Here is a 27845-nt window from a genome sequence, read left to right on the forward strand (position 1 = left end):
AATGGTAGTACAGGGTGGTGAAATATTTATTACCAAGTCAAGATTATGGGGGAATAATACTGTAACCACAATGTTCAACATGGAGTTATTTCTTTACAAAAAGGATGAAAATACAGTAAACATAAATTACGCATCTCTTCCTCCATGCATCCAGTGCATAGGATATATTCTGCTCAGAGTTTTGGTCCGTTCAGTGTCTTAGCTCCCATCCTCTCAGGGTTTTGGTCTGTTCAGTGTCTTAGCTCCTACTCTGGCCCTTATGTGGCCTGTGAGCTGCTGTCCTCAAAGTGTTTAAGTGTCTTGCTTCTAGGTGGGGGGTGGTGGCCTCTGCTAGGACAGTGTTGGGGGGGACCTCTGCACCCCAACAGGACTGTGGCTGCTGTTCTCCCTGCCCCCTTCATCCTCTTCGTCATCGTCCCCAGCCTCAGTGTCCTGGCTGTCAGTGCATGTGGAGGAGAGGGAGGACAGCTTGTTTCCTAGCTCAGCCTGGGTGGGAACCTGCAGGGTGATCTCTGTGGTTAACGAGTCAACGTCTGGACCTGAGAGACGTACGGAGGAGAGACGTTTTATGCAGTGCCAGTGAATCAAAGTATGAAGTTGCTGTTTACTGTGCATGTCTGTTATAAAACATGTAAAACAATTGGTTGTTGATTGGTTGTGGCTTCCATCAATGTAATTGTCTGCATCATTTCCAATCCCCATTATACAGTACCAGTCAAAAGTTTGGACACTTAGTCATTCAAGGGTTTTTCTTTATTTTTACTATTTTCTACATTGTAGAATAGTAGTGAAGACATCAAAACTATGAAATAACACATGGAATCATGTAAACAAAAAAGTGTTAAACAAATCAAAATATATTTGAGATTCTTCAAAGTAGCCACCCTTTGTCTTGATGACAGCTTTGTTCACGCTTGGCATTCGCTCAAACCAGCTTCATGAGCCTCCGACCGCAGGGCACTACAGAGGGTAGTGCGTATGGCCCAGTACATCACTGGGGCTAAGCTGCCTGCCATCCAGGACCTCTACACCAGGCGGTGTCAGAGGAAGGCCCTAAAAATGGTCAAAGACCCCAGCCACCCCAGTCATAGACTGTTCTCTCTACTACCGTTTGGCAAGCGGTACCGGAGTGCCAAGTCTAGGACAAAAAGTCTTCTCAACAGTTTTTACCCCCAAGCCATAAGACCCCTGAACAGGTGGCTACCTAGACTATTTGCATTGTGTGCCCCCCCCACGCACCCAAACCCTCTTTTACGCTGCTGCTACTCTCTGTTCATCATATATGCACAGTCACTTTAACTATACATTCATGTCCATACTACCTCAATTGGCCCAACCAACCAGTGCTCTCGCACATTGGCTAACCGGGCTATCTGCATTGTGTCCCACCACCCGCCAACCCCTCTTTACGCTACTGCTACTCTCTGTTCATCATATATGCATAGTCACTTTAACCATATCTACATGTACATACTACCTCAATCAGCCTGACTAACCGGTGTCTGTATATAGCCTCGCTACTGTTTTTCACTGTCTTTTTACTGTTGTTTTTATTTCTTTACTTACCTATTGTTCACCTAATACCATTTTTGCACTATTGGTTAGACCCTGTAAGTCAGCATTTCATTCGGCGCACGTGACAAATAAAATTTGATTTGATTTGAGGTAGTCACCTGGAATGCATTTCAATTAACAGTTGTGCCCTGTTAAAAGTTAATTTGTGGAATTTCTTTCATTCTTAATGCTTTCAAGCTAATCAGTTGTGTTGTGACAAGGTAGGGTTGGTACACAGAAGACAGCCTTATTTGGTAAAAGACCAAGTCCATATTATGGCAAGAACAGTTAAAATAAGCAAAGAGAAATGGCAGTCCATCATTACTTTAAGACATAAAGGTCAGTCAATCCGGAGAATTTGAAGACCTTTGAAAGTTTCTTCAAGTGCAGTCGCAAAAACCATCAAGCGCTATGATGAAACTGGCTCTCATGAGGACCGCCACAGGAAAGGAAGACCCAGAGTTACCTCTGCTGCAGAGGATGAGTTTATTAGAGTTACTAGCCTCAAAAATCGGCAATTAACTGCACCCAAATAAATGCTTCACAGAGTTCAAGTAATAGACACATCTCAACATAAACTGTTCAGAGGAGACAGTGTGAATCAGGCCTTCATGGTCGAATTGCTGCAAAGAAACAGCTACTAAAGGACACCAATAATAAGAAGAGACTTGCTTGGACCAAGAAACACGAGCAATGGACATTGGAAATCTGTCCTTTGCTCTGATGAGTCCAAATTTGAGATTTTTGGTTCCAACCACCGTGCCTTTGTGAGACACAGAGTAGGTGAACGGATTATCTCTGCATATGTGGTTCCCACCGTGAAGCATGGAGGAGTAGGAAGTATGATGGTGGTTTGCTGGTGACATTGTCTGTGATTTATTTAGAATTCAAGGCACACTTAACCAGCATGGCTACCACAGCATTCTGCAGCGATACGCCATCCCATCTGGTTTGGGTTTAGTGGGACTATCATTTGTTTTTCAACAGGACAATGACCCAAAACACAACTCCAGGCTGTGTAAGGGCTATTTTACCAAGAAGGAGAGTGATGGAGTGCTGCATCAGATGACCTGGCCTCCACAATCCCCCGACCTCAACCAAATTGAGATGGTGTGGGATGAGTCGGACCGCGGAGTGAAGGAAAAGCAGCCAACAAGTGCTCAGCATATGTGGGAACTCCTTCAAGACTGTTGGAAAAACATTCCAGGTGAAGCTGGTTGAGAGAATGCCAAGAGTGGTCAAAGCTGTCATCAAAGAAAGGGTGGCTACTTTGAAGAATCTAAAATCTAAAACATATTTTGATTTGTTTAACACTGTTTTGGTTACTACATCATTCCATATGTGTTATTTCATAGTTTTGATGTCTTCACTATTATTCTACAATGTAGAACATAGTAAGAATAAAGACAACCCCTTGAATGAGTAGGTGTTCTAAAACTTTTTGCCGGTAGTGTATATAAAATATATATTTTTTAATTATATTTTCCTTTATTATTTTCCCCTAACATTACCACCCTTCCCCTAATTGGAATAAACTAATGGACAACAACACTTAGGCTTCTACTTCCAGCTTATACATACTATGTACATTTTACAGACACAGTATATTTTACAATAGCTTTCTTTTGTTTGTTTTTAGTCCCACCCTTCAGTTGCCCTCAACCCCTCCCATCTTTCTCTGAAGACGATCCAGTTTTGATTTATATTTGCCTTATATTTTTCAACTGTCTCTTCCCTGCCAAATCTGCAGAGCTGGGATGGTTGTATCCCCCATATGTATAACATTCTATTGGTTGCAACAATTTTGTATAATAATTTAAATTCAAAATCTCAAAGTTTTAAATCCAGTATCATTTTGTGTATCAGTTCATAAACCATGTGCCATGGAATCGGTAAATCGAAAATCTCTTCCCAAAGATTTTGCTATCTATATGGCACAGCTGTCCATTTGTTGGTCCTCAAATGAAACTGGTATACTTTTTTATTTATCACAGTTTTTTTAACCAATTTTGGTCTTTAATGCAGGGCCAACAGACAAATTCCTTACTTTCTCCCCCTTCCAGTTGCCTCTTCCATTTTTGCAGTAATGAGGCAATTAGTTGGTTGTAATACATTTCCATATATTTTTGTTAGCTGCATGTGTGACATATCCTATTTATTATATCACTTACAAAGATTATACAATTTTTTTATAAAGAATCCTGCAAAAATTGTTTTTGGATCAATTACTATATTTGAGTTTAACTTTAATATTTGTTGTAATATTTGTTCTGTCTTTTCTGGTGGATTAAACTGACATTGGAACCAACTTTATAGTGATATTTTAGAGATTGTTTCATTTTCAAATAACCAAAAGTGAGAGGTTGTAATCTGAAAAAAGGGAAAAAGGCTATTCTTAAATAAGGCCATTTTTACTAATCTGCTAGAGAACCAGTTGGATTTAAGTGTAACTTTTGTATGACTGAAGCCTTTAGTGAGAAGTCTAATGCTTTCATTTTTAATAATTTTTGTCCTCCAAATTCATATCCATTATATAAATAGGCCCGTTTAATTTTGTCTGGCTTGCCGTTCCAAATAAAATTGAATATTTTTTGCTCATATAATTTTAAAAAACAAGTTGCTAGGTGTAGGCTAGGCCTTAAGCAAATAGGTAAACTGGGATATGACTAAAGAGTTAATCAGGGTGATTTTTCCACAAATAGACAAATAGAAAGGTATTTTCCTTTCCATGGTAGCACGATCTTACCTATTTTTGCTAACTTTCAATACAAAATATATTGTAGTAAGATCCATTCTTTCTTTCGGGATATGAATACTGAGTATGTCCACTTCCAAGTCAGACCATTGTATTGATAAACTACACGGTAATGTAAAAGTTGTCTTTTTTAGTTATACAATATGTAATATAGCACACGTTGGTTGTAATCTAGATCTTATATGAGGCTGTGGAGGGATCCAAATTGTGGATTTAAAAGAAAACATGAATCATCAGTGTACAATGACACCTTCGTTTTTAAGCCCTGGATTTCTAGTCCCTTGATAATATTGTTGGATCTGATTTTAATAACTAACATTTCGATGACCATAATAAATAGATATTCCGATGGTGGACAACCTTGTTTTACTCCCTTGACAGTTTAATACTTTCTGAGAAGTAGCCATTATTTACTATTTCACACCTAGGGTTACTATAAATAACTTTAACCTATTGTAAACAAGATTCTCCAAAATGTATATATTCCAGGCATTTATATATCAATTCCAGTCATACTTTATTAAAATCCTTTTCAAAGTCAGCTATGAATACCAGGCCTGGTTTCCCAGATTTTTCATAGTGTTTTATTGTTTCCAGTACTTGTCTTACATGGTATTATCTCCAATATATCGTCCATGTAAAAACCCTGTCTGATTAGGATGAATAATATCTGACATTACCTTTTTAATTCTATGTGCTATGCATTTTGAAAAAAAATGTGTATCACAACACTGATGTGTAAGGAGCTTTCAATTTTTTTAATGGACTGAATTTTATATTTATCACTTGGGTCCTGTTTCAGTAATAATGAGTATCTGATAATCTACAATTTTTATAGGAGTGGTTAGAACATGCTAATAACTGTCCTCTGAGTACATCTAGAAAGGTTTGGTATACCTCAACTGGTATGCCATCCAGCCCTGGAGTTTTCCTGGACTTAAAGGCTTTAATTGCATCAAGAAGTTCCTCTTCTGTAATTTGCCATTCACATTCATCTTTCTGTACAGCTTTTCATTTTACATTATTATTTTTTTTAAATCCTTACAATTATCTTCGGTTAGTGGAGATGGAGAAGACTGAAATGAAAACATATGCTTAAAGAATTTGCTTCCTCTTTCAAAATATTGTTTGGTGAATCATGGGTGACTAATTTCAGGGTGAAATATTTATTACCAAGTCAAGATTATGGGGGAATAATACTGTAACCACACAATGTTCAACATGGAGTTATTTCTTTACAGAAAAGGATGAAAATACAGGAAACATAAATTATGTATCTCTTCCTCCATGCATCCAGTGCATAACATATATTCCGCTCAGAGTTTTGGTCCGTTCAGTGTCTTAGCTCCCATCCTCTCAGGGTTTCAGTCTTTTCTCTGTCTTAGATCCCATCCTCTCAGGGTTTTGGTCTGTTCAGTGTCTTAGCTCCTACTCTGGCCCTTATGTGGCCTGTGAGCTGCTGTCCTCAAAGTGTTTAAGTGTCTTGCTTCTAGGTGGGGGGTGGTGGCCTCTCTGCTAGGACAGTGTTGGGGGGAAAATATGAATTATTTTGACCTAAATTTAAAAGATGAGTATCCCAGTCTGCTGTCCCCACATGCTTTAAGATGGCCACCATTGTTCCTGTACCAAATAAGGCAAAGATAACTGAACTACTAAATGACTATCGCCCCGTAGCGCTCACTTCTGTCATCATAAAGTGTTTTGAGAGACTAGTCAAGGATCATATCACCTCCACCTTACCTGCCATGCTAGACCCACTTGAGTTTGCATACTATCCCAACAGGTCCACAGATGATGCAATCACCATCACACTGCACACTGCCATATCCCATCTGGACAAGAGGAATACCTACGTATGTAAGAATGCTGTTCATTGACTACAGCTCAGCATTCAACACCATAGTACCCTCCAAGCTCATCATTAAAATTAAGGCTCTGGGTCTCAACCCCGCCCTGTGCAATTGGGTCCTGGACCTTCTGAAAGGCCGTCCCCAGGTGGTGAAGGTAGGAAACAACATCTCCACTTCGCTGATCCTCAACACTGGGGCCCCACAAGGGTGCGTGCTCAGCCCCCTCCTGTACTCCCTGTTCACCCATGACTGCATGGCCATGCACGCCTCCAACTCAATCATCAAGTTTGCAGACGACACAACAGTAGTGAGCTTGATTACCAACAATGACGAGACAGCCTTCAGGGAGGAGGTGAGGGCACTCAGAGTGTGGTGTCAGGAAAACAACCTCTCACTCAACGTCAACATAACAAAGGAGATGATCGTGGACTTCAGGAAACAGCAGAGGGAGCACCCCCCTATCCACATCGACGGGACAGCAGTGGAGAAGGTGGAAAGGTTTAACTTCCTCTGCGTACACATCACGGACAAACTGAAATGGTCCACCATGGCGCCTCTTCAACCTCAGGAGGCTGAAGAAATTTGTCTTGTCACCTAAAATCCTCACAAACTTTTACAGATGCACAATTGATAGCATCCTGTCGGGCTGTATTACCACCTGGAATGGCAACTACACCGCCATCAACTGCAAGGCTCTCCAGAGGGTGGTGTGGTCTGCACAACGCATCACCGGGGGCAAACTACCTGCCCTCCAGGACACCTACAGCACCCAATGTCACAGGAAGGCCAAAAATATCAAGAACCACCCGAGCCACTTCCTGTTCACCCCTGTACCACCCAGAAGGCGAGGTCAGTACAGGTGCAGCAAAGCTGGGACCGAGAGACTGAAAAACTGCTTCTATCTCAAGACCATCAGACTGTTAAAAAGCATCCCTAACACTGAGGCTGCTGCCTACATACAGACTCAAATCATTGGCCACTTTAATAAATGGATCACTAGTCACTTTAATGCCACTTTAATAATGTTTACATATCTTACATTAGTCATCTCATATGTATATACTGTATTTTATATATATATTTATATGTACATATTATTATTCCATCCCTTTACATGTGTGTATAAGGTAGTTGTGGAATTATTAAATTACTTGTTAGATATTACTGCACTGTTGGAACTAGAAGCACAAGCATTTCGCTACACTCGCATTAACATCTGCTAACCATGTGTATGTGACCAATAACATTTGATTTGATTTGGATTGCATGGCCCCTAAAGGCACATTTAAAAGTGTCCCATACAATAAGGGTATCTGCTGTACCTATATTATGTCGGGAAAATTATCTTTAAAATCATTCTGTCCTAGTTATAAACAAGTTGTCATCCAATAGGTTTTGATTAAATGTACAATATCCTCGCCCAGGTGGAAATTGTGTAAGAGTAATGTATATCCGAATTATTTGATGGTCCGACTGCATGTCTGTTTGAGTGTGTGTCTGGGTCTGTGTGTCATACCTAGCATGGGGGAGGCAGCGTTGTTGTCGTCTCCCCCAGAGAGGAGGAAGACGTCAAGACTCTCATGGTCGGACAGGTCCATCTGCTCCAGCATGTCCACGTTCACCTCCATGGACGAAAAGCTTCCTATTGGCCCTGAGCAGCAAGACACAGATGTTAGTCACCAACGCATACAAAACCAAGAATGCAACGGCAAGGGGCTGAGTCCAGGAAGAGCCTTTTTATGTTTTAAAACTCTCAAACACACTAAGGAAGAAATAACCTTGGCAAAACCATCGAACTGCTCTTGGCTAAAACTGGGTAATCTTGGAATCCACAACAATATCTTGCATGCTAGCTAGCTAGTCGGCAGGGTCCTATCCTGTCTAAATTGATTCCAGGCTGGAGTATAGGTTTCTATCCTGTCTGAAATGATTCCAGGCTGGTGTCTGTAGGGTTCTATCCTGGTTCTATACATGTCCTGGATTCATCACCTTGCAGGAACAGTATCTGTTGTAATACCGGTGTTAAGATCACGTGTTGCATGCGTCACAAACACACAGTGCACTATGAGGTATGATTGACAGCTGAGACGGCGTACCTCAAGGATACGAGGAGAGCAGGGCAGGGCAGGGCAGCAGGGTGTGCAGAGTAAAGAGAGAGAGGGAACTGTCAAATTGTCACCCAAGTCATATACTGTTCTCTCTGCTTCCGCCAAGTGGTACCGGAGCTTCAAGTCTAGGTCCAAAAGGCTCCTTAACAGCTTCTGCCCCCAAGCCATAAAACTGCTGAACAATTAATCAAATGGCCACCCAGACTATTTACATTGACACCCCCTTCCATTTATTATTACACTGCTGCTACTCACTGTTTATTATGTATGTATAGTCACTTCAGCCCTACCTACTGTACATGTTGTCACGGCTTCCGCCGAAGTCGGTCCCTCTCCTTGTTCGGGCGGCGTTTGGCGGTCGACGTCACCGGTCCTCGAGCCATCGCCGATCCACCTTTCATTTTCCATGTTTTGTCTTTGTTTTCTACACACCTGGTTTCATTCCCCAATTACATGTTCATGTATTTAACCCTCTGTTTCCCCCATGTTTTTGTGCGTGATTGTTTCTATGTTCATTCGGTACGTTATGGCTGGTTTTCGATGGGTGCTGTTTTCACCCGTACGTAATTGATTACCGTTTATTTGTTGGTCAAGTGTATTGTTACCTTGTGCCTTTATTTTGAGTAAAGTACGTTGCTCACTCATTCTGCTCTCCTTCACCTGACTTCATGCACCAGCTACACCCACCTTCTGACACCTGTACAAATTACCTTGACTAACCTGTACCCTCACACATTGACTCGGTACCGGTAGCCCCAGTATAAAGCTTCGTTATTGTTATTTTATTGTGTTACTTTTTAATAATTTTTACTTTAACGTATTTGGTAAATATTTTCTTAACTCTTTCTTGAACTGCACTATTGGTTAAGGGCTTGTAAGTAAGCATTTCACGGTTAGGTCTACACCTGTTGTATTCGGCACCTGTTGTATTGTGACAAATAAAGTTTGATTTGATTTGAACTGTTATTACCCAGCCCCACACACACGCACCCATGCACACATACACACACAAAGGGTGCTTTTCCAATGAGACTTACCCCCACACCAGTGGGTCGCCAGTGTTTTATGTTAATGTGAGCTGTCATTGTGTTTCCATCAGGAGTGTGATACTAAAGACTTCTGGTACGTACAATAAACAACCTTTGCATCATTCAAATATGTTGCTTTGTGAGAAGGTGCAGGTCTGCAGGTCCGCTGGAGCCATGGCCCAGTAAGACACAGGTGCCGGCTCGCTTAGATACATTTTTCTTTTAAAGAATAATGTCTGAGCCTTTTGTGTAAAACACTGGGGTAAATCCTCATTGGAAATGCGCCAGTACACACACACAACCCATCTGTCACTGGGACCATACTTCTCCATTGAAGATGACAAGGCGTTAGGGTCAATGTGGGCCTCTCACCTCTCCTCTCACTGATCTGCAGGTAGCCGGTGGACAGGTACTGATCTATGTCTTGCTGGAATGCCTCTTCAAAGAACTTCTGCCTCTCCTTCATCTTCATCTGGGCAAGCTCTGCCTCCTTTAGCTTAAACTGGCCAGGCTCCATCTCCTTTGGCTTCTCCTGGGCAGGCTCCGCCTCCTTCACCTGGGGTGGCACCTTCTCTGCTACACAGGGCCGAGATATTTACATTTTTCATTTAAAGGTCCATTGCAGGCGTTTTTATGTTAATAGTAAATCATTTCTGAGTAAAAATTAAGTATCTTACTGTATTTGTTTTAAATTAAAATGGTCAAAAAGAAACAAAAATAGCTTCTTAGCAACAAGCAGTTTCTAAAGGAAGAATTTTGCTAGGACTTTCTGGGACTGGTCTGAGTGGGAAGAGGAAAACTGAAAACTAGCTGTTATTGGCAGAAAGGTTAGGAACTCTCTTTCTTATTGGTCTAGTCACCAGGCAGGCCAGAACTCCATCCCACCAAAACAGGATGAAATTTTAGGCGGTCTTTTCAAACAGCTCTTACACTAAAATAAATTTCACAATTTCACAGTATTATTCCAACCTCATAACGTGGAAATATATATAAAACAAAGAAAATCACGTTTTGACTGCACTTAAACTCAAATTACAATGAATGGTTACTAGCGGGGATTACATGTCTGTGTACAGCATCCCATATACACTAGTTTGATGTCAGTTGCCCTAGAGCTTGGGCCTTTGGGTAGCAACTGACCATCTCTGTCTGTCTGGGCGATGACAGAGCAACAACTGACCATCTCTGTCTGTCTGGGCGATGACAGAGCAACAACTGACCATCTCTGTCTGTCTGGGCGATGACAGAGCAGCAACTGACCATCTCTGTCTGTCTGGGCGATGACAGAGCAGCAACTGACCATCTCTGCCTGTCTGGGCGATGACAGAGCAGCAACTGACCATCTCTGTCTCTCTGGGCGATGACAGAGCAGCAACTAACCATCTCTGTCTGTCTGGACGATGACAGAGCAGCAACTGACCATCTCTGTCTGTCTGGACGATGACAGAGCAGCAACTAACCATCTCTGTCTGTCTGGACGATGACAGAGCAGCAACTAACCATCTCTGTCTGTCTGGACGATGACAGAGCGTGGAGGTTTAGATGACACAGTGTCACTTCAGCTGACTGTTTCTCCCAGACAGGGAAAGAGCGTTATATAAGAAACGAAAGAGGGAGAAAGAGAGAGGGTGCAGTTGACGTCCCCATTATCAGCAGCTATCCCCAGTCTCTCCCCCTTTCTTTCTTTAGCTACCCCTCTTTTTCTCCATCACTCTCTTGCCTTTCCACTCTTTCTCGTTGTATGTGTGCTGCAGAGTCTGTTGTGTTCCTTCCACTCTTTTCAGAAGTGTGTGTGTGTGTGTGTGCGTGCGTGCGTACAGTTTTTGAGTGTCTGTGATTTTTTTATGTGTGTTTGTGCGTGTGTCTTTATAAAGTGCATACATGTGTGGGTCGTGTTATGTTTGAGGATTAATTAAAGGTAGGGAGTTTCCTAAGGGACTCCACTGTGATTCATTACTGTGGTTGGTTGGCTCCGAATTAACCCTGAGAAATAAAGATATTCTGCCCTTGTAGATTGTGTCTCCACTCATCTTGACATAATAAAACTGCAAGCATTTTATAAATATGAAATGAGTCATATGTACTGTGCCAAGATAATCGAATCATGTTAGTCACCGTATATACTGTCAAATAAGATATTTGTATGTTGACTGATGGAAAAATCTGTATTTATAGACATTAGTATTACCTCCAAACATATTCCACCCTAACCAATAAAGATATGTGTATGTACTACTATTACTGCATAATAACTCTTAATGGGTTGTAATAAGAATGGATGACCAAGGTCCACCGGTGAAGCATGTAAGCAGTAAAAGTCTATTAACATTCTGTGAGAGGGTTTTGGTTGGGCCCCTCTTTAACTGGACATCATTATCTGATTGCAGCGCTGCATTTAGAATGTTGCGACTACACAGTCGAACTGCCTTGTCTAGATCACTAGTGGAAAGAAGGCTAATGCAAGCACATCCCATAACAGAGCAATAAACATAATTTACGAGGACACATTATTCACAATACAGGACAATGCTGACAGTTTCCCTCCTCTATTCTTCTGAAACGCATCAGCTCAAATGATTGTCTATTATTAGATTAAAAATATATAACTATTCAGCATGATCCAAGGCATCCTCATACATATAAAAGGCAGATTTCCACTCAAAGCAAAAAACTACAAGCCTGACAAACGTCACATTCTGTCACGGCTGTCGAAAGGATCGGACCAAAGTGCAGCGTGGTTGTAGTTCCACATTTTATTAAATCCATGAAACTTTGCAAAAAATAAATAACTGAATTTACAAAAACAACAAACCGTGACGCAGAGAGAAACAAACACTACTCAAAGATAATAACCCACAAAAACCCAGGAAGAAAAACCCCTACTTAAATATGATCTCCAATCAGAGGTAACGAGGACCAGCTGCCTCCAATTGGAGATCAACCCAAACAACCCCAACATAGAAATCGAAAAACTAGAACATAGAGATAGAAAACATAGAAAAACGCAAAACACCCCCTGTCACACCCTGACCTACTCTACCATAGAAAATAACCTCTTACTATGGTCAGGATGTGACAGTACCCCCCCCCCCCCCAAAGGTACAGACTCCGAATGCTACCCAAACAAACATAAACAAAAACAAAAGGGAGGGTAGGGAGGGTGATAATTGTCTATGGCGACTCAAATGCAGTCCACATAACCTTAACCTCCAGCAGAGGAGGCGGCTCCGGTTCGGGGTGTAATCCCTGCTCCACCCGCTGATCCCTCCGCTCTAGTACCACCGGACCGTGGATCATCGTCGGAGAAACCGGACTGTAGATCATTGCTGGAGGTTCTGGGCTGCAGGCCGCCGCTGGAGGTTCCGGGCTGCAGGCCGTCTCAGGAGGTTCCGGGCTGCAGGCCGTCTCAGGAGGTTCCGGGCTGCAGGCCGTCTCAGGAGGTTCCGGGCTGCAGGCCGTCTCAGGAGGTTCCGGACTGTAGGCCGTCTCAGGAGGTTCTGGACTGTGGACCGTCACTGCAGCCTCTGTGTCATGGATCTTCACTGCAGGCTCCGTGCCATGGATCATCATTACAGGTTCCGTGCCATGGATCATCACTGGAGGCTTCGTGCCATGGGTCATCTCTACAGGCTCCGGGCCATGGATTATCCCTACAGGCTCCGGGCCATGAATCATCCCTACAGGCTTCTTGCCATGAATCATCTCTACAGGCTTCGGACCATAGATCATCACTGGAGGCTTCCTTCGTGGAGCTGGAATAGGTCTCACCGGACTAGGGAACGTCGCTGGGAGTTCTGGACTAGGGAACGTCTCTGGGAGTTCTGGAATAGGGAACGTCTCTGGAGGCTTCCTTCGTGGAGCTGGATTAGGTCTCACCGGACTAGGGAACGTCGCTGGGAGTTCTGGACTAGGGAACGTCTATGGAGGCTTCCTTCGTGGAGCTGGAATAGGTCTCACCGGACTAGGGAACGTCGCTGGGAGTTCTGGACTAGGGAACGTCTCTGGGAGTTCTGGACTAGGGAACGTCTCTGGGAGTTCTGGACTAGGGAACGTCTCTGGAGGCTTCCTTCGTGGAGCTGGAATAGGTCTCACCGGACTAGGGATCGTCGCTGGGAGTTCTGGACTCGGGAACGTCGCTGGAGGCTCCGGACTGGAGAGCGTCGCCGGAGGCCAGGTGCGCAGAGCAGGCACAGGGTATCCTGGGTCGTGGAGGCGCACTGGAGATCTGGAGCTTATGGTTGGCACAACCCGTCCTGGCTGGATAACCTCCGTAGCCCAACAAGCGCGAGACGTTGTGACAGGTCGCACAGGTTTGTGTTGGCGAACTGGGGTTACCGTGCGTAGAGCTGGCGCAGGATAACCTGGGCCGAGAAGACGCACCGGAGACCAGGAACGCTGAGCAGGCATACTCCTTCCTGGCTGAATGCCAACTCTAGCACGGCACCTGTGAGGAGCTTGCACCGAGCGCACCGGGCTGTAGCTGCGCACTGGCGACACAGTGCGTATCTCAGCATAACATGGTGCTTGCTCGGTCACTCGCACCCCACAGTAAGCACGGGAAGTTGGCACAGGTCTCCAACCTGACTCTGCCAATCTCCCCGTGTGCCCCTCCCAAAAGAATTTGGGGGCTGCCTCTCGCACTTGCCTCGCCGTTGGTATCGTGCCTCCTCTCGTCGCCGCTCTGCTCTCGCTTTCTCCACCTGTTCTCATGGAAGGCGATCCCATCCAGCCTGGATCTCCTCCCATGTCCAGGATCCCTTGCCGTCCAGAACTTCCTCCCAGGTCCATTCTTTTCCACGCTGCTTGGTCCTTTTATGGTGGGTTATTCTGTCACGGCTGTCGAAAGTATCGGACCAAAGTGCAGCGTGGTTGTAGTTCCACATTTTATTAAATCCTTGAAACTTTGCAAAACATAAATAACTGAATTTACAAAAACAACAAACCGTGACGCAGAGAGAAACAAACACTACTCAAAAGATAATAACCCACAAAAACCCAGGAAGAAAAACCCCTACTTAAATATGATCTCCAATCAGAGGTAACGAGGACCAGCTGCCTCCAATTGGAGATCAACCCAAACAACCCCAACATAGAAATAGAAAAACTAGAACTAAAACATAGAAATAGAAAACATAGAAAAACACAAAACACCCCCTGTCACGCCCTGACCTACTCTACCATAGAAAATTTACATTTACATTTACATTTTAGTCATTTGGAAGACGCTCTTATCCAGAGTGACTTACAGTATTGAATACATACATTTCATTTCATGCATATTTTTTTTGTATTTTTTTTTGTTGTAATATGGTCAGGACGTGACACATTCTTGACAGTTGTAGCAGTGTAATCTGCAAACGTAATCTAGCCTGAGCTAAAGCAAGGAACTCATGTTCTGATGCAGATTGGCTTCTTTTTAGGAAACTACGAAACAAGTGTTATTTTCTTCTCAGGAAGGTCAAGTCCGAATATTTTATGTCTGTTACCACTGAAAACCTGAATGACCCTAGAAAGTTTTGGAAGGCTATTAAGTTTATGTCTGGTAACAGTAATGTTAATGAATTACCGTCATGTGTATTGAAGGACTTGCTGTATATGACAAAACTGAAATGCTGAATTGTTTCAATGAGTGCTTTGTATCATCTGGTATGCTGTTTGATTCAGTATCCTCTGTCTCTGTACATCCCTGTGTGGATGAACCAGTGAGAGCTGGTCAAACTTTTTGCTTTTTGCCATTCTCAGTGCAGGAGGTACATAAAGCCCTGAAATCCTTAGATCAGAGAAAGCCTGCAGGTCCTGATCATCTTGAGCCCTGCTTTCTAAAACTGGCAGCTGATTTTATAGCTGAACCACTTACACGTACAAGCAGTGCACAATTACAGCAGCCATGAAGGTTTTAAATGATATCACTGAAGCTCTTGAAAAAAAAACATCACTGTGTCTCACTTTCTTTTGATACAGTTGATCATGCTATACTGAGGCAGAGATTGTCGAGCACAGGTCTTTCAGAGCATGCAGTTGCATAGTTTGCTAATGATCTGTCTGATAGAACTCAATGCATTCAATTTGATGGGCTCGTGTCTGTTAAATTGTCTGTCTGTAATGGTTTGCCCCAGGGTTCTGTACTTGGTCCCCTCTTATTCACTATTGAAATAAATAACAAAAATGTGCAAAAATGCGCAACTTCACTTTTATGCTGATGATACTGTTATTTATTGTTGTGACTCGTCACTCACAAGCTTTCCAGAACTTGAAAACCGCTTTTTCTACTGTTCAACATACCTTGTGTCAATTGAAGCTTATCCTCAATACTGACAAAACTAAACTAATGGTGTTTTCTAAAACAAGAAATAGACCTCTGAACCTTTCACCTATTACTACCTGTCAGGGCAATGAGATTGAGGTTGTAACCTCATATGAATATCTAGGAATGTTAATTGATGACGCCCTCTCTTTTAAATTGCATATTCAACAACTTACAAAAAAATTGAAGTTGGGATGTTATTTTAGGAATATGGCATGTTTTCTTTTGAAGCCAGGAGGCTAGTATCAGCTACATTTATGCCTATATTAGACTATGGGGATATTTTACGTATGAATGCTTCCGCTCAGTGTTTGAGATCAATTGACACCCTTTAACATGGAGCATTGAGATTTATTTTAAAATGCAAAACCCTTACACACCACTGCATTTTATATACCAGGGTTGGCTGGCCTTCTCTAGTCAATCATAGCCTCAGACATTGGTATACTTTTATTTACAAAGCCATTTTGGGTTTACTACCATTTTATTTGGGCATTTTTATTGTTCAGAAATGTGGTGGGTACTCTCTTCGTTCGCAGGACTTTATCCTGCTAACTGTTCCAAATGTCTGAACTGAATTTGGTAAAAGGGCTTTTATGTACTCTGCGCCATCAGCTTGGAACGCCTTACAAAACACTTTCAAACTGAAAGATCTTGTCCTGATTGGTGTTTTTAAATCAATGATAAAGGAGTTTGAGGTTGATTTCCTAACCTGTCAATGTTTTCAATTTTATGTTTTATGATTTTGTTATACTCTAGTGAATTATATGTTTTTTTACTAGATTACCTGTAGTTTTTCATGTTGTCTGTCTGTAATTGTGTAATGACTTGGTGCTGCCTATATTGGCCAGGATGCTCTTGAAAAAGATATTTCAAATCTCAATGAGCCCTTCCTGGTTAAATAAAGGTTAAATAAAGTGTATTTATGCAATGTTATTTTTAGATTGCAGGCATCTTTCTCTGAAGTGTTCAGATTTCCAACAAAGCAGTGGCCAACATGAAAATAACTTACACTGGGTAACGTTCGTCGTAAGGAGTAGACTAAACTGCAGCGGGTATATTGAACATCTTCTTTATTTGAAGGAAAAACAAAACACTTACACAAAACAAATGACGAAAACAGTCCCGTAAGGTGCACAGACTAAACAGGAAACAACCACCCACAAACACAAGAGAAAACTAACCCACTTAAATATGGCCTCCAATTAGAGGCAACGACAACCAGCTGCCTCTAATTGGAGATCGTTCCAAAACCCCAACATAGAAATAGAAAAACCAGATAAACACAGAAATAGAAAATATAGAACATACACTAAAAAACCCAAAACACACAAAACAAACACCCCTGCCACGCCCTGACCAAACTACAATAACAAACAACCCCTTTTACTGGTCAGGATGTGACAGTACCCCCCCCCAAAGGTGCAGACCCCGGATGCACCGAAACACAAAAACCCCCACAAAATATAACCCCAAACTTAAAGGGAGGGAAGGGAGGGTGGCCACCATCACTGACGGCTCCCGTGCTACACCCCCCCCCCTCCCTAATCCTCCAACTATGGAGGTGGCTCAGGCTCCGGCCTTAGTCCCCCTTCTAACCTGCCCACCCCCGTTGAAGGCTCATGGCTGTAGACCACTGCTGGAGACCTCGGGCTGAGGTGCGTCGCTGGAGACCTCGGGCTGAGGTGCGTCTCTGGAGACCTCGGGCTGAGGTGCGTCTCTGGAGACCTCGGCCTGAGGTGCGTCTGTGGAGACCTCGGGCTGAGGAGCGTCTCTGGAGACCTCGGGCTGAGGAGCGTCTCTGGAGACTCAGGGCTGAGGAGCATTTCTGGAGGCTCAGGGCTGAGGAGCGTCTCTGCAGGCTCAGGGCTGAGGAGCGTCTCTGCAGGCTCAGGGCTGAGGAGCGTCTCTGCAGGCTCCGGACTGTGGGCCGTCTCTGCAGGCTCCGGACTGTGGGCCGTCTCTGCAGGCTCCGGACTGTGGGCCGTCTCTGCAGGTTCCGGACTGTGGGCCGTCTCTGCAGGCTCCAGACTGTGGGCCGTCTCTGCAGGCTCTGGACTGTGGGCCGTCTCTGTCGGTTCCGGACTGTGGGCCGTCTCTGTCGGTTCCGGATTGTGGGATGTCTCTGTCGGTTCCGGACTGCGGGATGTCGCCAGAAGCTCTGGACGGGGCACTGTCGCCGGAAGCTCTGGACGGGGACTGCGCACTGTAGGCCTGATGCGTGGGGCTGGCTTTGGAGGCGGACGACTCTTAACACACATCTCAGGGCTAGTGTGAGGAGCAGGAACAGGACGTACAGGACTGGGCAGGCGCACTAAAGGCCTGGTGCGTGGGGCTGGCTTTGGAGGCGCCAGACTATGGATACGCACCTCAGGGCTAGTGCGAGGAGCAGGAACAGTACGTACTGGACTGGGCAGGCGCACTAAAGGCCTGGTGCGTGGCGCTGGCTTTGGAGGCGCCAGACTATGGACACGCACTTCAGGGCTAGTGCGAGGAGCAGGAACAGGACGTACTGGACTGGGCAGGAGCACTAAAGGGCTGATGCGTGGGGCTGGCTTTGGAGGCGCCAGAACAGCAACACGCACCACAGGGCTAGTGCGAGGAGCAGGTACTGGATACACTGGGCCATGAACCCTCACCGGCGGTCTGATGCTTGCAACTTGAATCACTGGTCCTGGCTCGATGCTGGCTCTAGCATGATACCTGTGAGGAGCTTTCACCAAGCGCACCGGACTGTAGCTGCGCACTGGCGATACCGTGCGTATCTCTGCATAACATGGCGCTTGCTTGATCCGTCGCTCCCCATAATAAACACAGGTGCCCCTTCGTGCCCTTTCCGCCAGTACCTCTCTCCGGAATCTCGCGTCAAGCTCCTCGCGTGATTCCTGGACTGGCTCCCCATAATAAGCACAGGGAGTTGGCTTAGGGCTCACCCCTGGCCCAGCCAAACTACCCGTGTGCCCCCCCCCCCCCCAATTTTTTGGGGGGGCTGCCTCCTCTCCTCCTGAAATGGAGGATATAATGCCTCATACCTCCGTCTTTCTGCCTAAGCTCCCTCCAGCTCCTCCTTCGGACGCTTGGTGCCATGGTCCAGCCTGGTGCCATGGTCCTTTACCATCTAGTACCTCCTCCCATGTCCACGACTCCAAATAGCTCCTCTGTTGCTCCTTCCTCCGCTGCTTGGTCCTTTCTTGGTGGGTGGTTCTGTAACGTTCGTCGTAAGGAGTGGACCAAACTGCAGAGGGTATATTGAACATCTTCTTTATTTGAAGGAAAAACAAAACACTTACACAAAACAAACGACAAAAACAGTCCCGTAAGCTGCACAGACTAAACAGGAAACAACCACCCACAAACACAAGAGAAAACTAACCCACTTAAATATGGCCTCCAATTAGAGGCAATGACAACCAGCTGTCTCTAATTGGAGGTCGTTCCAAAACCCCAACATAGAAATAGAAAAACCAGATAAACACATAGAAATAGAAAATATAGAACATACACCAAAACCCCCGAAATACACAAAACAAACACCCCCTGCCACGCCCTGACCAAACTACAATAACAAACAACCCCTTTTACTGGTCAGGACGTGACACACTGTTAATAGCGGAGAGTTAGCAATAAAGGAGAACAAGTTCTCATTTACAACTGCGACCTGGCCAAGATAAATCAAAGCAGTGCAACACAAACAACACAGTTACGCATGGGATAAACAAACGTACAGTCAATAACACAATAGAAAAGTCTATATTCAGTGTGTGCAAATGTAGCAAGATTAGGGAGGTAAGGCAATAAATAGGCCATAGTGGTGAAATAATTACAATTTAGCATTAACACTGGAGTGATAGATGTGCAGAAGATGAATGTGCAAGTAGAGATACTGGGATGCAAAGGAGCAAAAAAAAACGAAAAACAATATGGGGATGAGATAGTTGGGTGGGCTATTTACAGATGGGCTGTGTACAGGTGCAATGATCAGTAAGCTGCTCTGACAGCTGGTGCTTAAAGTTAATGAGGGAGATATAAGACTCCAGCTTCAGTGATTTTTGCAATTTGTTCTAGTCATTGTCAGCAGAGAACTGGAAGGAAAGGCGGCCAAAGGAGGAGTTGGCTTTGGGGACGACCAGTGAAATATACCTGCTGGAGCACGTGCTATGGGCGGGTGCTGCTATGGTGACCAGTGAGCTGAGATAAGGCGGGGCTTTACCTAGCAAAGACTTATAGACAACCTGGAGCCAGTGGGTTTGCCGACGAACATGAAGTGAGGGCCAGCAAACGAGAGCATACAGGTCACAGTGGTGGGTAGTATATGGGGCTTTGGTGACCAAACGGATGGCACTGTGATGGACTACATCCAATTTGCTGAGTAGAGTGTTGGAGGCTATTTTGTAAATGACATCGCCGAAGTCAAGGATCAGTAGGATAGTCCATTTTACGAGGGCCTGTTTAGCAGCATGAATGAAGGATGCTTTGTTGCGAAATAGGAAGCCGATTCTAGATTTAATTTTGGATTGGAGATGCTTAATGTGAGTCTGGAAGGATCGTTTACAATCTAACCAGACACTGAGGTATTTGTAGTTGTCCACATATTCTAAGTCAGAACCATCCTGAGTAGTGATGCTAGATGGGCGGGCGGGTGCGGGCAGCGATCGGTTGAAGAGCATGCATTTAGTTTTACTTGCATTTAAGAGCAGTTAGAGGCCATGGAAGGAGTGTTGTATGGCATTGAAGCACGTCTGGAGGTTAGTTAAAACCTGTTGTGGATAGGAGGCAGTATTTTCACGGCCGGATAAAAAACGTACCCGATTTAATCTGGTTACTACTCTTGCCCAGAAACTAGAATATGCATATAATTAGTAGATGTGGATAGAAAACACTCTAAAGTTTCTAAAACTGTTTGAATGGTGTCTGTGAGTATAACAGAACTCATATGGCAGGCCAAAACCTGTGAAGATTCCATGCAGGAAGTGGCCTGTCTGACAATTTGTAGTCCTTCTGTTGCATCTCTATCGAAATTACAGCATCTGTGCTGTTACATGACACTTTCTAAGGCTTCCATTGGCTCTCTAAAGCCTTCAGAAAGCGGATTGATGCGTCTCCTGTCTCTGGGCAGATGACAGCAGCAGAGTTTGTCAGTGGTCTGCCTGGGGACAGAGAGACTGGAGATGCGCGTTCACGAGACCTCGCCATTGTTTTCTTTCCCTCTTTGAATGAATACAACGTTGTTCGGTTGGAATATTATCGCTATTTTACTAGAAAAATAGCATAAAAATGTATTTTAAACAGCGTTTGACATGCTTCTAAGTACGGTAATGGAACATTTTGAATTTTTTTGCCACGAAATGCGCTCGCAGTGACCTGAATGCACGAACAAAACGGAGGTATTTGGATATAACTATGGATTATTTGGAACCAAAACAACATTTGTTGTTGAAGTAGAAGTCCTGGGAGTGCATTCTGACAAAAAACAGCAAAGGTAATCCAATATTTGAAATAGTAATTCTGAGTTTAGTGAGCCCCGAATTTGGCGGGTGTCTGAATAGCTAGCCTGTGATGGCTGAGCTATGTACTCAGAATATTGCAAAATGTGCTTTCGCCGAAAAGCTATTTTAAAATCTGACATAGCGATTGCATAAAGGAGTTCTGTATCTATAATTCTTAAAATAATTGTTATGTATTTTGTTAACGTTTATGATGAGTAATTTAGTAAATTCACCGGAAGTTTTCGGTGGGTATGCTAGTTCTGAACATCACATGCTAATGTAAAAAGCTGTTTTTTGATATAAATATGAACTTGATTGAACAAAACATGCATGTATTGTATAACATAATGTCCTAGGAGTGTCATCTGATGAAAATCATCAAAGGTTAGTGCTGCATTTAGCTGTGGTTTGGGTTTTTGTGACATATATGCTTGCTTTGAAAATGGCTGTGTGATTATTTTTGGCTGGGTACTCTCCTGACATAATCTAATGTTTTTCTTTGGATCAGAGAATCACCAGCAGCAAGAGTGACATCATTGATGTATACAGAGAAAAGAGTTGGCCCGAGAAATGAACGCTGTGGCACCCCCATAGAGACTGCCAGAGGCCCGGACAACAGGCCCTCTGTTTTGACACACTGAACTCTATCTGAGAAGTAGTTGGTGAACCAGGCGAGGCAGTCATTTGAGAAACCAAGGCTGTTGAGTCTACCGATAAGAATGCTGTGATCGACAGAGTCGAAAGCCCTGGCCAAGTTGATGAAGACGGCTGCACAGTATTGTCTTTTATCGATGGCAATTATGATATCGTTTAGGACCTTGAGCGTGGCTGAGGTGCACCCATGACCTGCTCGGAAACCAGATTGCATAGCGGAGAAGGTACGGTGGAATTCTAAATGGTCAGTGATCTGTTTGTTAACTTGGCTTTCGAAGACTTTAGAAAGGCAGGGTAGGATAGATATAGGTCTGTAACAGTTTGGGTCTAGAGTGTCTCCCCCTTTGAAGAGGGGGATGATCGCAGCAGCTTTCCAATCTTTAGGGATCTCAGACGATACAAAAGAGACGTTGAACAGGCGTTAAGGGGGTTGCAACAATTGCGGCGGATAATTTTAGAAAGAGAGGGTCCAGATTGTCTAGCCCAGCTGATTTGTAGGGGTCCAGATTTTGCAGCTCTTTCAGAACATCAGCTATCTGGATTTGGGTGAAGGAGAAATGGGGTTGGCTTGGGTAAGTTGCTGTGGTGGTTGCAGAGCTGTTGACCGGGGTAGGGGTAGCCAGGTGGAAAGCATGGCCAGCCGTAGAAAATGCTTATTATAAATTCTCAATTATCATAGATTTATCGGTGGTGACAGTGTTTCCTAGCCTCAGTGCAGTGGGCAGCAGGAGGAGGTGTTCTTATTCTCCATGGACTTTACAGTGTCCCATAACTTTTTGGAGTTTGTGCTACAGGATGCAAATTTCTGTTTGAAAAAGCTAGCCTTTGCTTTCTAAATTTTTTGTAGATGGTTCTTCGGCGACATCGTAACAGAATGGCCTGTTGAGACCACATCGGGCATCACGTCGGCAGTCCAGTCGTGATGGATCGGCGGGGCTCCATGTTGACAATAAAGGGTCCAGGGCAATTGGCAAAGGAGGCCCTAGAATAGCCCTAGAATTAGCTGGTATATGGGCCTAGCTCGAGGCTAGCTCAAGGCTAGCTGGTGCTTGCTTCGGGACGGAGGCGTTAGCTAACAGTAGCCACTCGTTTGCAGCTAGCTAGCTGCGATGATCCGGTGCAATGATCCAGAGCAGCAGGATTCCGGTGATTGGTAGAGAGAAGCAGCCCGATATGCTCTGGGTTGATATCGCGCTGAGCAGACAGACAGGTGTTGTCCGAGCTAAGGCTGGCTGGCTGGCTGGTGACCGAGAAAAAGATGAAGACTGCTAGCCGTGGCTAACAATGACTAGTAGCTAGTTAGCTGGCTAGCTCCTGATGGAAGTTCCAGTTATAAGGAATAAAAATAGCAGATCCGTACCACATTGGGTGAGGCGGGTTGCAGGAAAGTGTATTTAGTTCGTAGATAGAAATGAGATTAAGATATATGAAGAAGACCGGCTATTTACACTGGATAAGACAAGGACAAACACACATGTCCTATTACTACGCCATCTTGGATGTGGTTGAGGATAGGGTTAATGTTGAACCAGGATATGGACATGAAGCTAGGGTACAGTTGTAGTTGAGTATAGGGTTAATGTTGAACCAGGATGTGAACATGAAGCTGGGGTACGGTTGTGGTTGAGGATAGGGTTCACGTTGAACCAGGATGTGAACATGAAGCTGGGGTACGGTTGTGGTTGAGGATAGGGTTCACGTTGAACCAGGATGTGAACATGAAGCTGGGGTACGGTTGTGGTTGAGGATAGGGTTAACGTTGAACCAGGATGTGAACATGAAGCTGGGGTACAGTTGTGGTTGAGGATATGGTTAATATAGAACCAGGATGTGAACATGAAGCTGGGGTACGGTTGTGGTTGAGGATAGGGTTCACGTTGAACCAGGATGTGAACATGAAGCTGGGGTACGGTTGTGGTTGAGGATAGGGTTAACGTTGAACCAGGATGTGAACATGAAGCTGGGGTACAGTTGTGGTTGAGGATATGGTTAATATAGAACCAGGATGTGAACATGAAGCTGGGGTACGGTTGTGGTTGAGGATAGGGTTCACGTTGAACCAGGATGTGAACATGAAGCTGGGGTACGGTTGTGGTTGAGGATATGGTTAATATAGAACCAGGATGTGAACATGAAGCTGGGGTACGGTTGTGGTTGAGGATAGGGTTAACGTTGAACCAGGATGTGAACATGAAGCTGGGGTACAGTTGTGGTTGAGGATATGGTTAATATAGAACCAGGATGTGAACATGAAGCTGGGGTACGGTTGTGGTTGAGGATAGGGTTAACGTTGAACCAGGATGTGGACATGAAGCTAGGGTACGGTTGTGGGAAACAGTGGGTTAACTGCCTTGCTCAGGGGCAGAATGACAGATGTTTACCTTGTCAGCTCGGGGATTCGATGTGGACATGAACCTAGTGTTCGGGTTAGGGTTGTGGTTTAGGCAAGGCTTAGGGTTGAACTGGGATGTTGACATGAACCTAGGGTTAGGGTTGTAGTTGAGACTAGGGCTAGGGTTAGGGTAACCCAGCATGTGGATATGAAGCTAGGGTTAGGGTTAGGGATAGCAGCATCCTCATCTGTGCTCGTCTGTCACCCAGGATTAATTTAATTCACTTATTGAGCGCCTCATTACAAAGGGAACTGATGGTGAGCTGCTCATGACAAAGTGAACCGATAAATGACTATGAGGGGGGCGCCAGAATGACAACACTACTCTGTCTTTGTTTGCTTTGTTGAATAGCTTCATTTGCATCCAGCGTACGTACAGAAGCTATACTGATTATGGCAAAGCAAACACACACACACACACGTACACATTCACAGAGGAGTTTCCACTACAATACTCATTGGAACACAGTGTCTAGGCTATCTGCATTTTACTTTGGTTTGTGCAGACAAGGAGAGCGTAGGAGTGGGAACCTGGGGGCAAACTGAGTCCCTCTACTGCTGTCAGGTTCACTCAACATCCTAAAGAGAGAGCTGGCAGAGCCAAATTAACAACACTCTGATAGAGCGTTAAACATTCACTGCCATTAAACAATCTAATGTTCATTCTGCCTGCCTGCCTGTCTGTCTCGTCCCGACTCCCGACACGTTCATTACTATGGGACAGCTGGAGATCGAATTTGAATATTGAAACAATGTTGCAAATGCCAGAGAGACAGACAGCAAGGTTTATACAAATCTCCATTGTTGAAAACTAAATGTTAGTCTAAAAGAAATGTGAGATAAAATCTAGATGCTTTTTATAGTGGAGATCAAGTTAGTAACTTCCCTACCTGGGCTGATGAGACAGTGGATTACGCAGTCAGATGGAACAGAGTAAATAGGCATTTTAACATCATAGATATATCCGGTGGTAATGCTTAACCAATCAGCATTCAGGATTAGACCCACCTGTTGTATAAATCATATTATAAACTGGGTGGTTTGAGCCCTGAATACATCAAACCACATTTTTTATCTTTATTTAACTAGGCAAGTTAGTCGCACCCAGGTTAAGAACAAATTCTTATTATCAAATCCACGTTGCAGTTAACTGCCTTGTTCAGGGGTAGAACCACAGATTTTTACCTTTGATCTTGCAATCTTTCAGGTACTGGTCCAATGCTCTAACCACTAGGCTACCTGTCGCACCCTGTATACCATGGGTATGACAAAACATGTATTTTTACTGCTCTAATTACGTTGGTAGCCAGTTTATAATAGCAATAAGGCACCTCAGGGGGTTTGTGATATATGGCCAGCATACCACGGCTAAGGACTGTGTTCTAGCACTCCACGTTGCGTCATGCATAAAAACAGCCATTAGCAGTGGTATATTGGCCATATATCACACCTCCTCGGGCCTTATTGCTTAAATAACTCATATTTTAAACACATTTATGGACAATTAACAGATTGTGCAAGATGGATGTCTTCCTCCTCCTCCTTCTTCTTGCAGCGTTCTCAAGGCCGATGGACAACCAGCACTAACTGTTCCTGTTCTGTTTTGTGCTATGTTCTGTCCTAACTCTGTCCTGTCCTATCTTTCTCCTGTCCTATCTCTGTTCTGTCCTAACTCTGTCCTGTCCTATCTTTCTCCTGTCCTATCTCTGTTCTGTCCTAACTCTGTCCTGTCCTATCTCTGTTCTGTCCTAACTCTGTCCTGTCCTATCTTTCTCCTGTCCTATCTCTGTTCTGTCCTAACTCTGTCCTGTCCTATCTTTATCCTGTCCTATCTCTGTTCTGTCCTAACTCTGTCCTGTCCTATCTTGCTTTTGTCCTATCTCTGTTCTGTCCTAACTCTGTCCTGTCCTATCTTTCTCCTGTCCTATCTCTGTTCTGTCCTAACTCTGTCCTGTCCTATCTTTGTCCTGTCCTATCTCTGTTCTGTCCTAACTCTGTCCTGTCCTATCTTTCTCCTGTCCTATCTCTGTTCTGTCCTAACTCAGTCCTGTCCTATCTTTCTCCTGTCCTATCTCTGTTCTGTCCTAACTCTGTCCTGTCCTATCTCTGTTATGTCCTAACTCAGTCCTGTCCTATCTTTCTCCTGTCCTATCTCTGTCCTGTCCTAACTCTGTCCTGTTCTATCCTATTGTCCTGTCCTTTCTTAACTCTGTCCCATCTCTTTCCTAAACACGGTCAAACCATCCCACGGAAACCCTCCAATCTTCTTCTGCACTCAAAATGAGTGGCTTTGTTAATAGACCGTGGGACATGAAAGTCTCAGGACATACTTCGCATTTTACGATGTATTTCATTCTATGAATGTCATTATTGTCCCAGCGTGTTGCACAATAGTTTTCAAAATTGTAATGATTACTGCTGCAGAGAATATGTTTGATTACATTCTGAACAAAAATATAACCGCAACATGTAAAGTGTTGGTCCCATGTTTCATGAGCTGAAATTAAAGATCAAAGAAATGTTCCATACGCACAAAAAGCTTATTTCTCTCAAATATTGTGCACAAATTTGTTTACATCCCTGTGAGCATTTCTGCTTCTGTCATCTCCTGTGTGTGTGTGTGTGTGCGCGTGTGCGTGTGTGTGTGCGTGTGTGTGTGTGTGTGTGCGCCCACACTGAGCTGTCACAATGAGTGACATCGCCCATCAATGACTGGAGGCTTCAGCACCAATAATTTCACACCCAGACTTTGTGTTATTCATTAATAATACATGTATGTGTTCAGTTGTGGTTGTAGGCTTGCATCTTATCCTCTTCACTCCAAACGTTTGACATCAAATAATGTTGATATTAATTCCATACATGTTTTAAACTAAACCCAACCCGTTTAGAGATAAATCTACCGCCACCCAAAAAATACATTTTCGTGACAACTGTGACCATGAAAACTGGAAAAGAAAGCCAGATAAAAAAAGTCTACCAGGAAGGAGAAGAAACATACTCATAAATATCAAAAATATCTAATAATCAAGTATGGATCAACATCTGCTAGTCCCCGATACCTTAGCGTGTAGACATCACGACACAAACAAAAAACTAAACAAATAAATAAACCAAGACAAGCTGGCATTGGTACCATAGAAATAGAACTAGAGCCCTGTATTATACACATATATACTGGATGTATATCTATGGTGGGTACCTACAGCTATTCCTCTGGCTGCCGTCCATGGATCCTGGAGAAGAAGACATCCCAGCGGTGTTGTAGATCAGAGCCAGAGGAAAGAGAGAGGAGAGGAGGGCAGGATGAGGACTGGGTGAGGCGATGTTGCCAACTCTCAATCACAACACCGTCTGTCTCTCTCTGCCTCTCATCCTAAGAGGCTGCTTTAACCACTAACACATACACTCACACACGCAAACACGCACATATAATATTACACACACGCAATCTCTCTCACACAGAAACACAGCAGCAATGTTCTCCCCGACACACACTGGCTGTCTGAAAGTATAGAGCTGCTGCCTGCAGGCTGACTGGTCTGGCTGTGGAGACAGAGAGGCTTCAGCACGGCTAGGAGCTGGACCAATCAAACGGCTAGGAGCTGGGAATGTACCAATCACATGGCTAGGAGCTGGGAATGTACCAATCACATGGCTAGGAGCAGGGAATGTACCAATCACATGGCTAGGAGCTGGGAATGTACCAATCAC

At 44.1% G+C, this 27845-nt stretch overlaps 1 protein-coding gene across 2 annotated transcripts; it reads right to left on the bottom strand.

Moving 5' to 3' along the window:
- Window positions 1-8: 8 nt before the first annotated feature.
- On the bottom strand, window positions 9-27693 carry LOC115175769 (dysbindin). 2 transcript variants are annotated; one of them, XM_029735253.1, is made up of 4 exons: window positions 27338-27693; window positions 9668-9871; window positions 7676-7801; window positions 9-539 (listed from the first exon to the last, which is right to left on the bottom strand). In XM_029735253.1, the coding sequence occupies exons 1-4, from the start codon at window positions 27381-27383 to the stop codon at window positions 331-333; spliced, it is 585 nt and encodes a 194-aa protein (XP_029591113.1). In that variant the 5' UTR covers window positions 27384-27693; the 3' UTR covers window positions 9-330. The 2 variants fall into 2 exon arrangements, with proteins under 2 accessions (XP_029591113.1, XP_029591112.1); XM_029735252.1 differs by having other exon boundaries at window positions 9620-9871.
- Window positions 27694-27845: the final 152 nt, after the last annotated feature.

The sequence above is a fragment of the Salmo trutta genome, chromosome 36 (assembly GCF_901001165.1).
Source record: "Salmo trutta chromosome 36, fSalTru1.1, whole genome shotgun sequence".
Lineage (NCBI taxonomy): Eukaryota > Metazoa > Chordata > Actinopteri > Salmoniformes > Salmonidae > Salmo > Salmo trutta.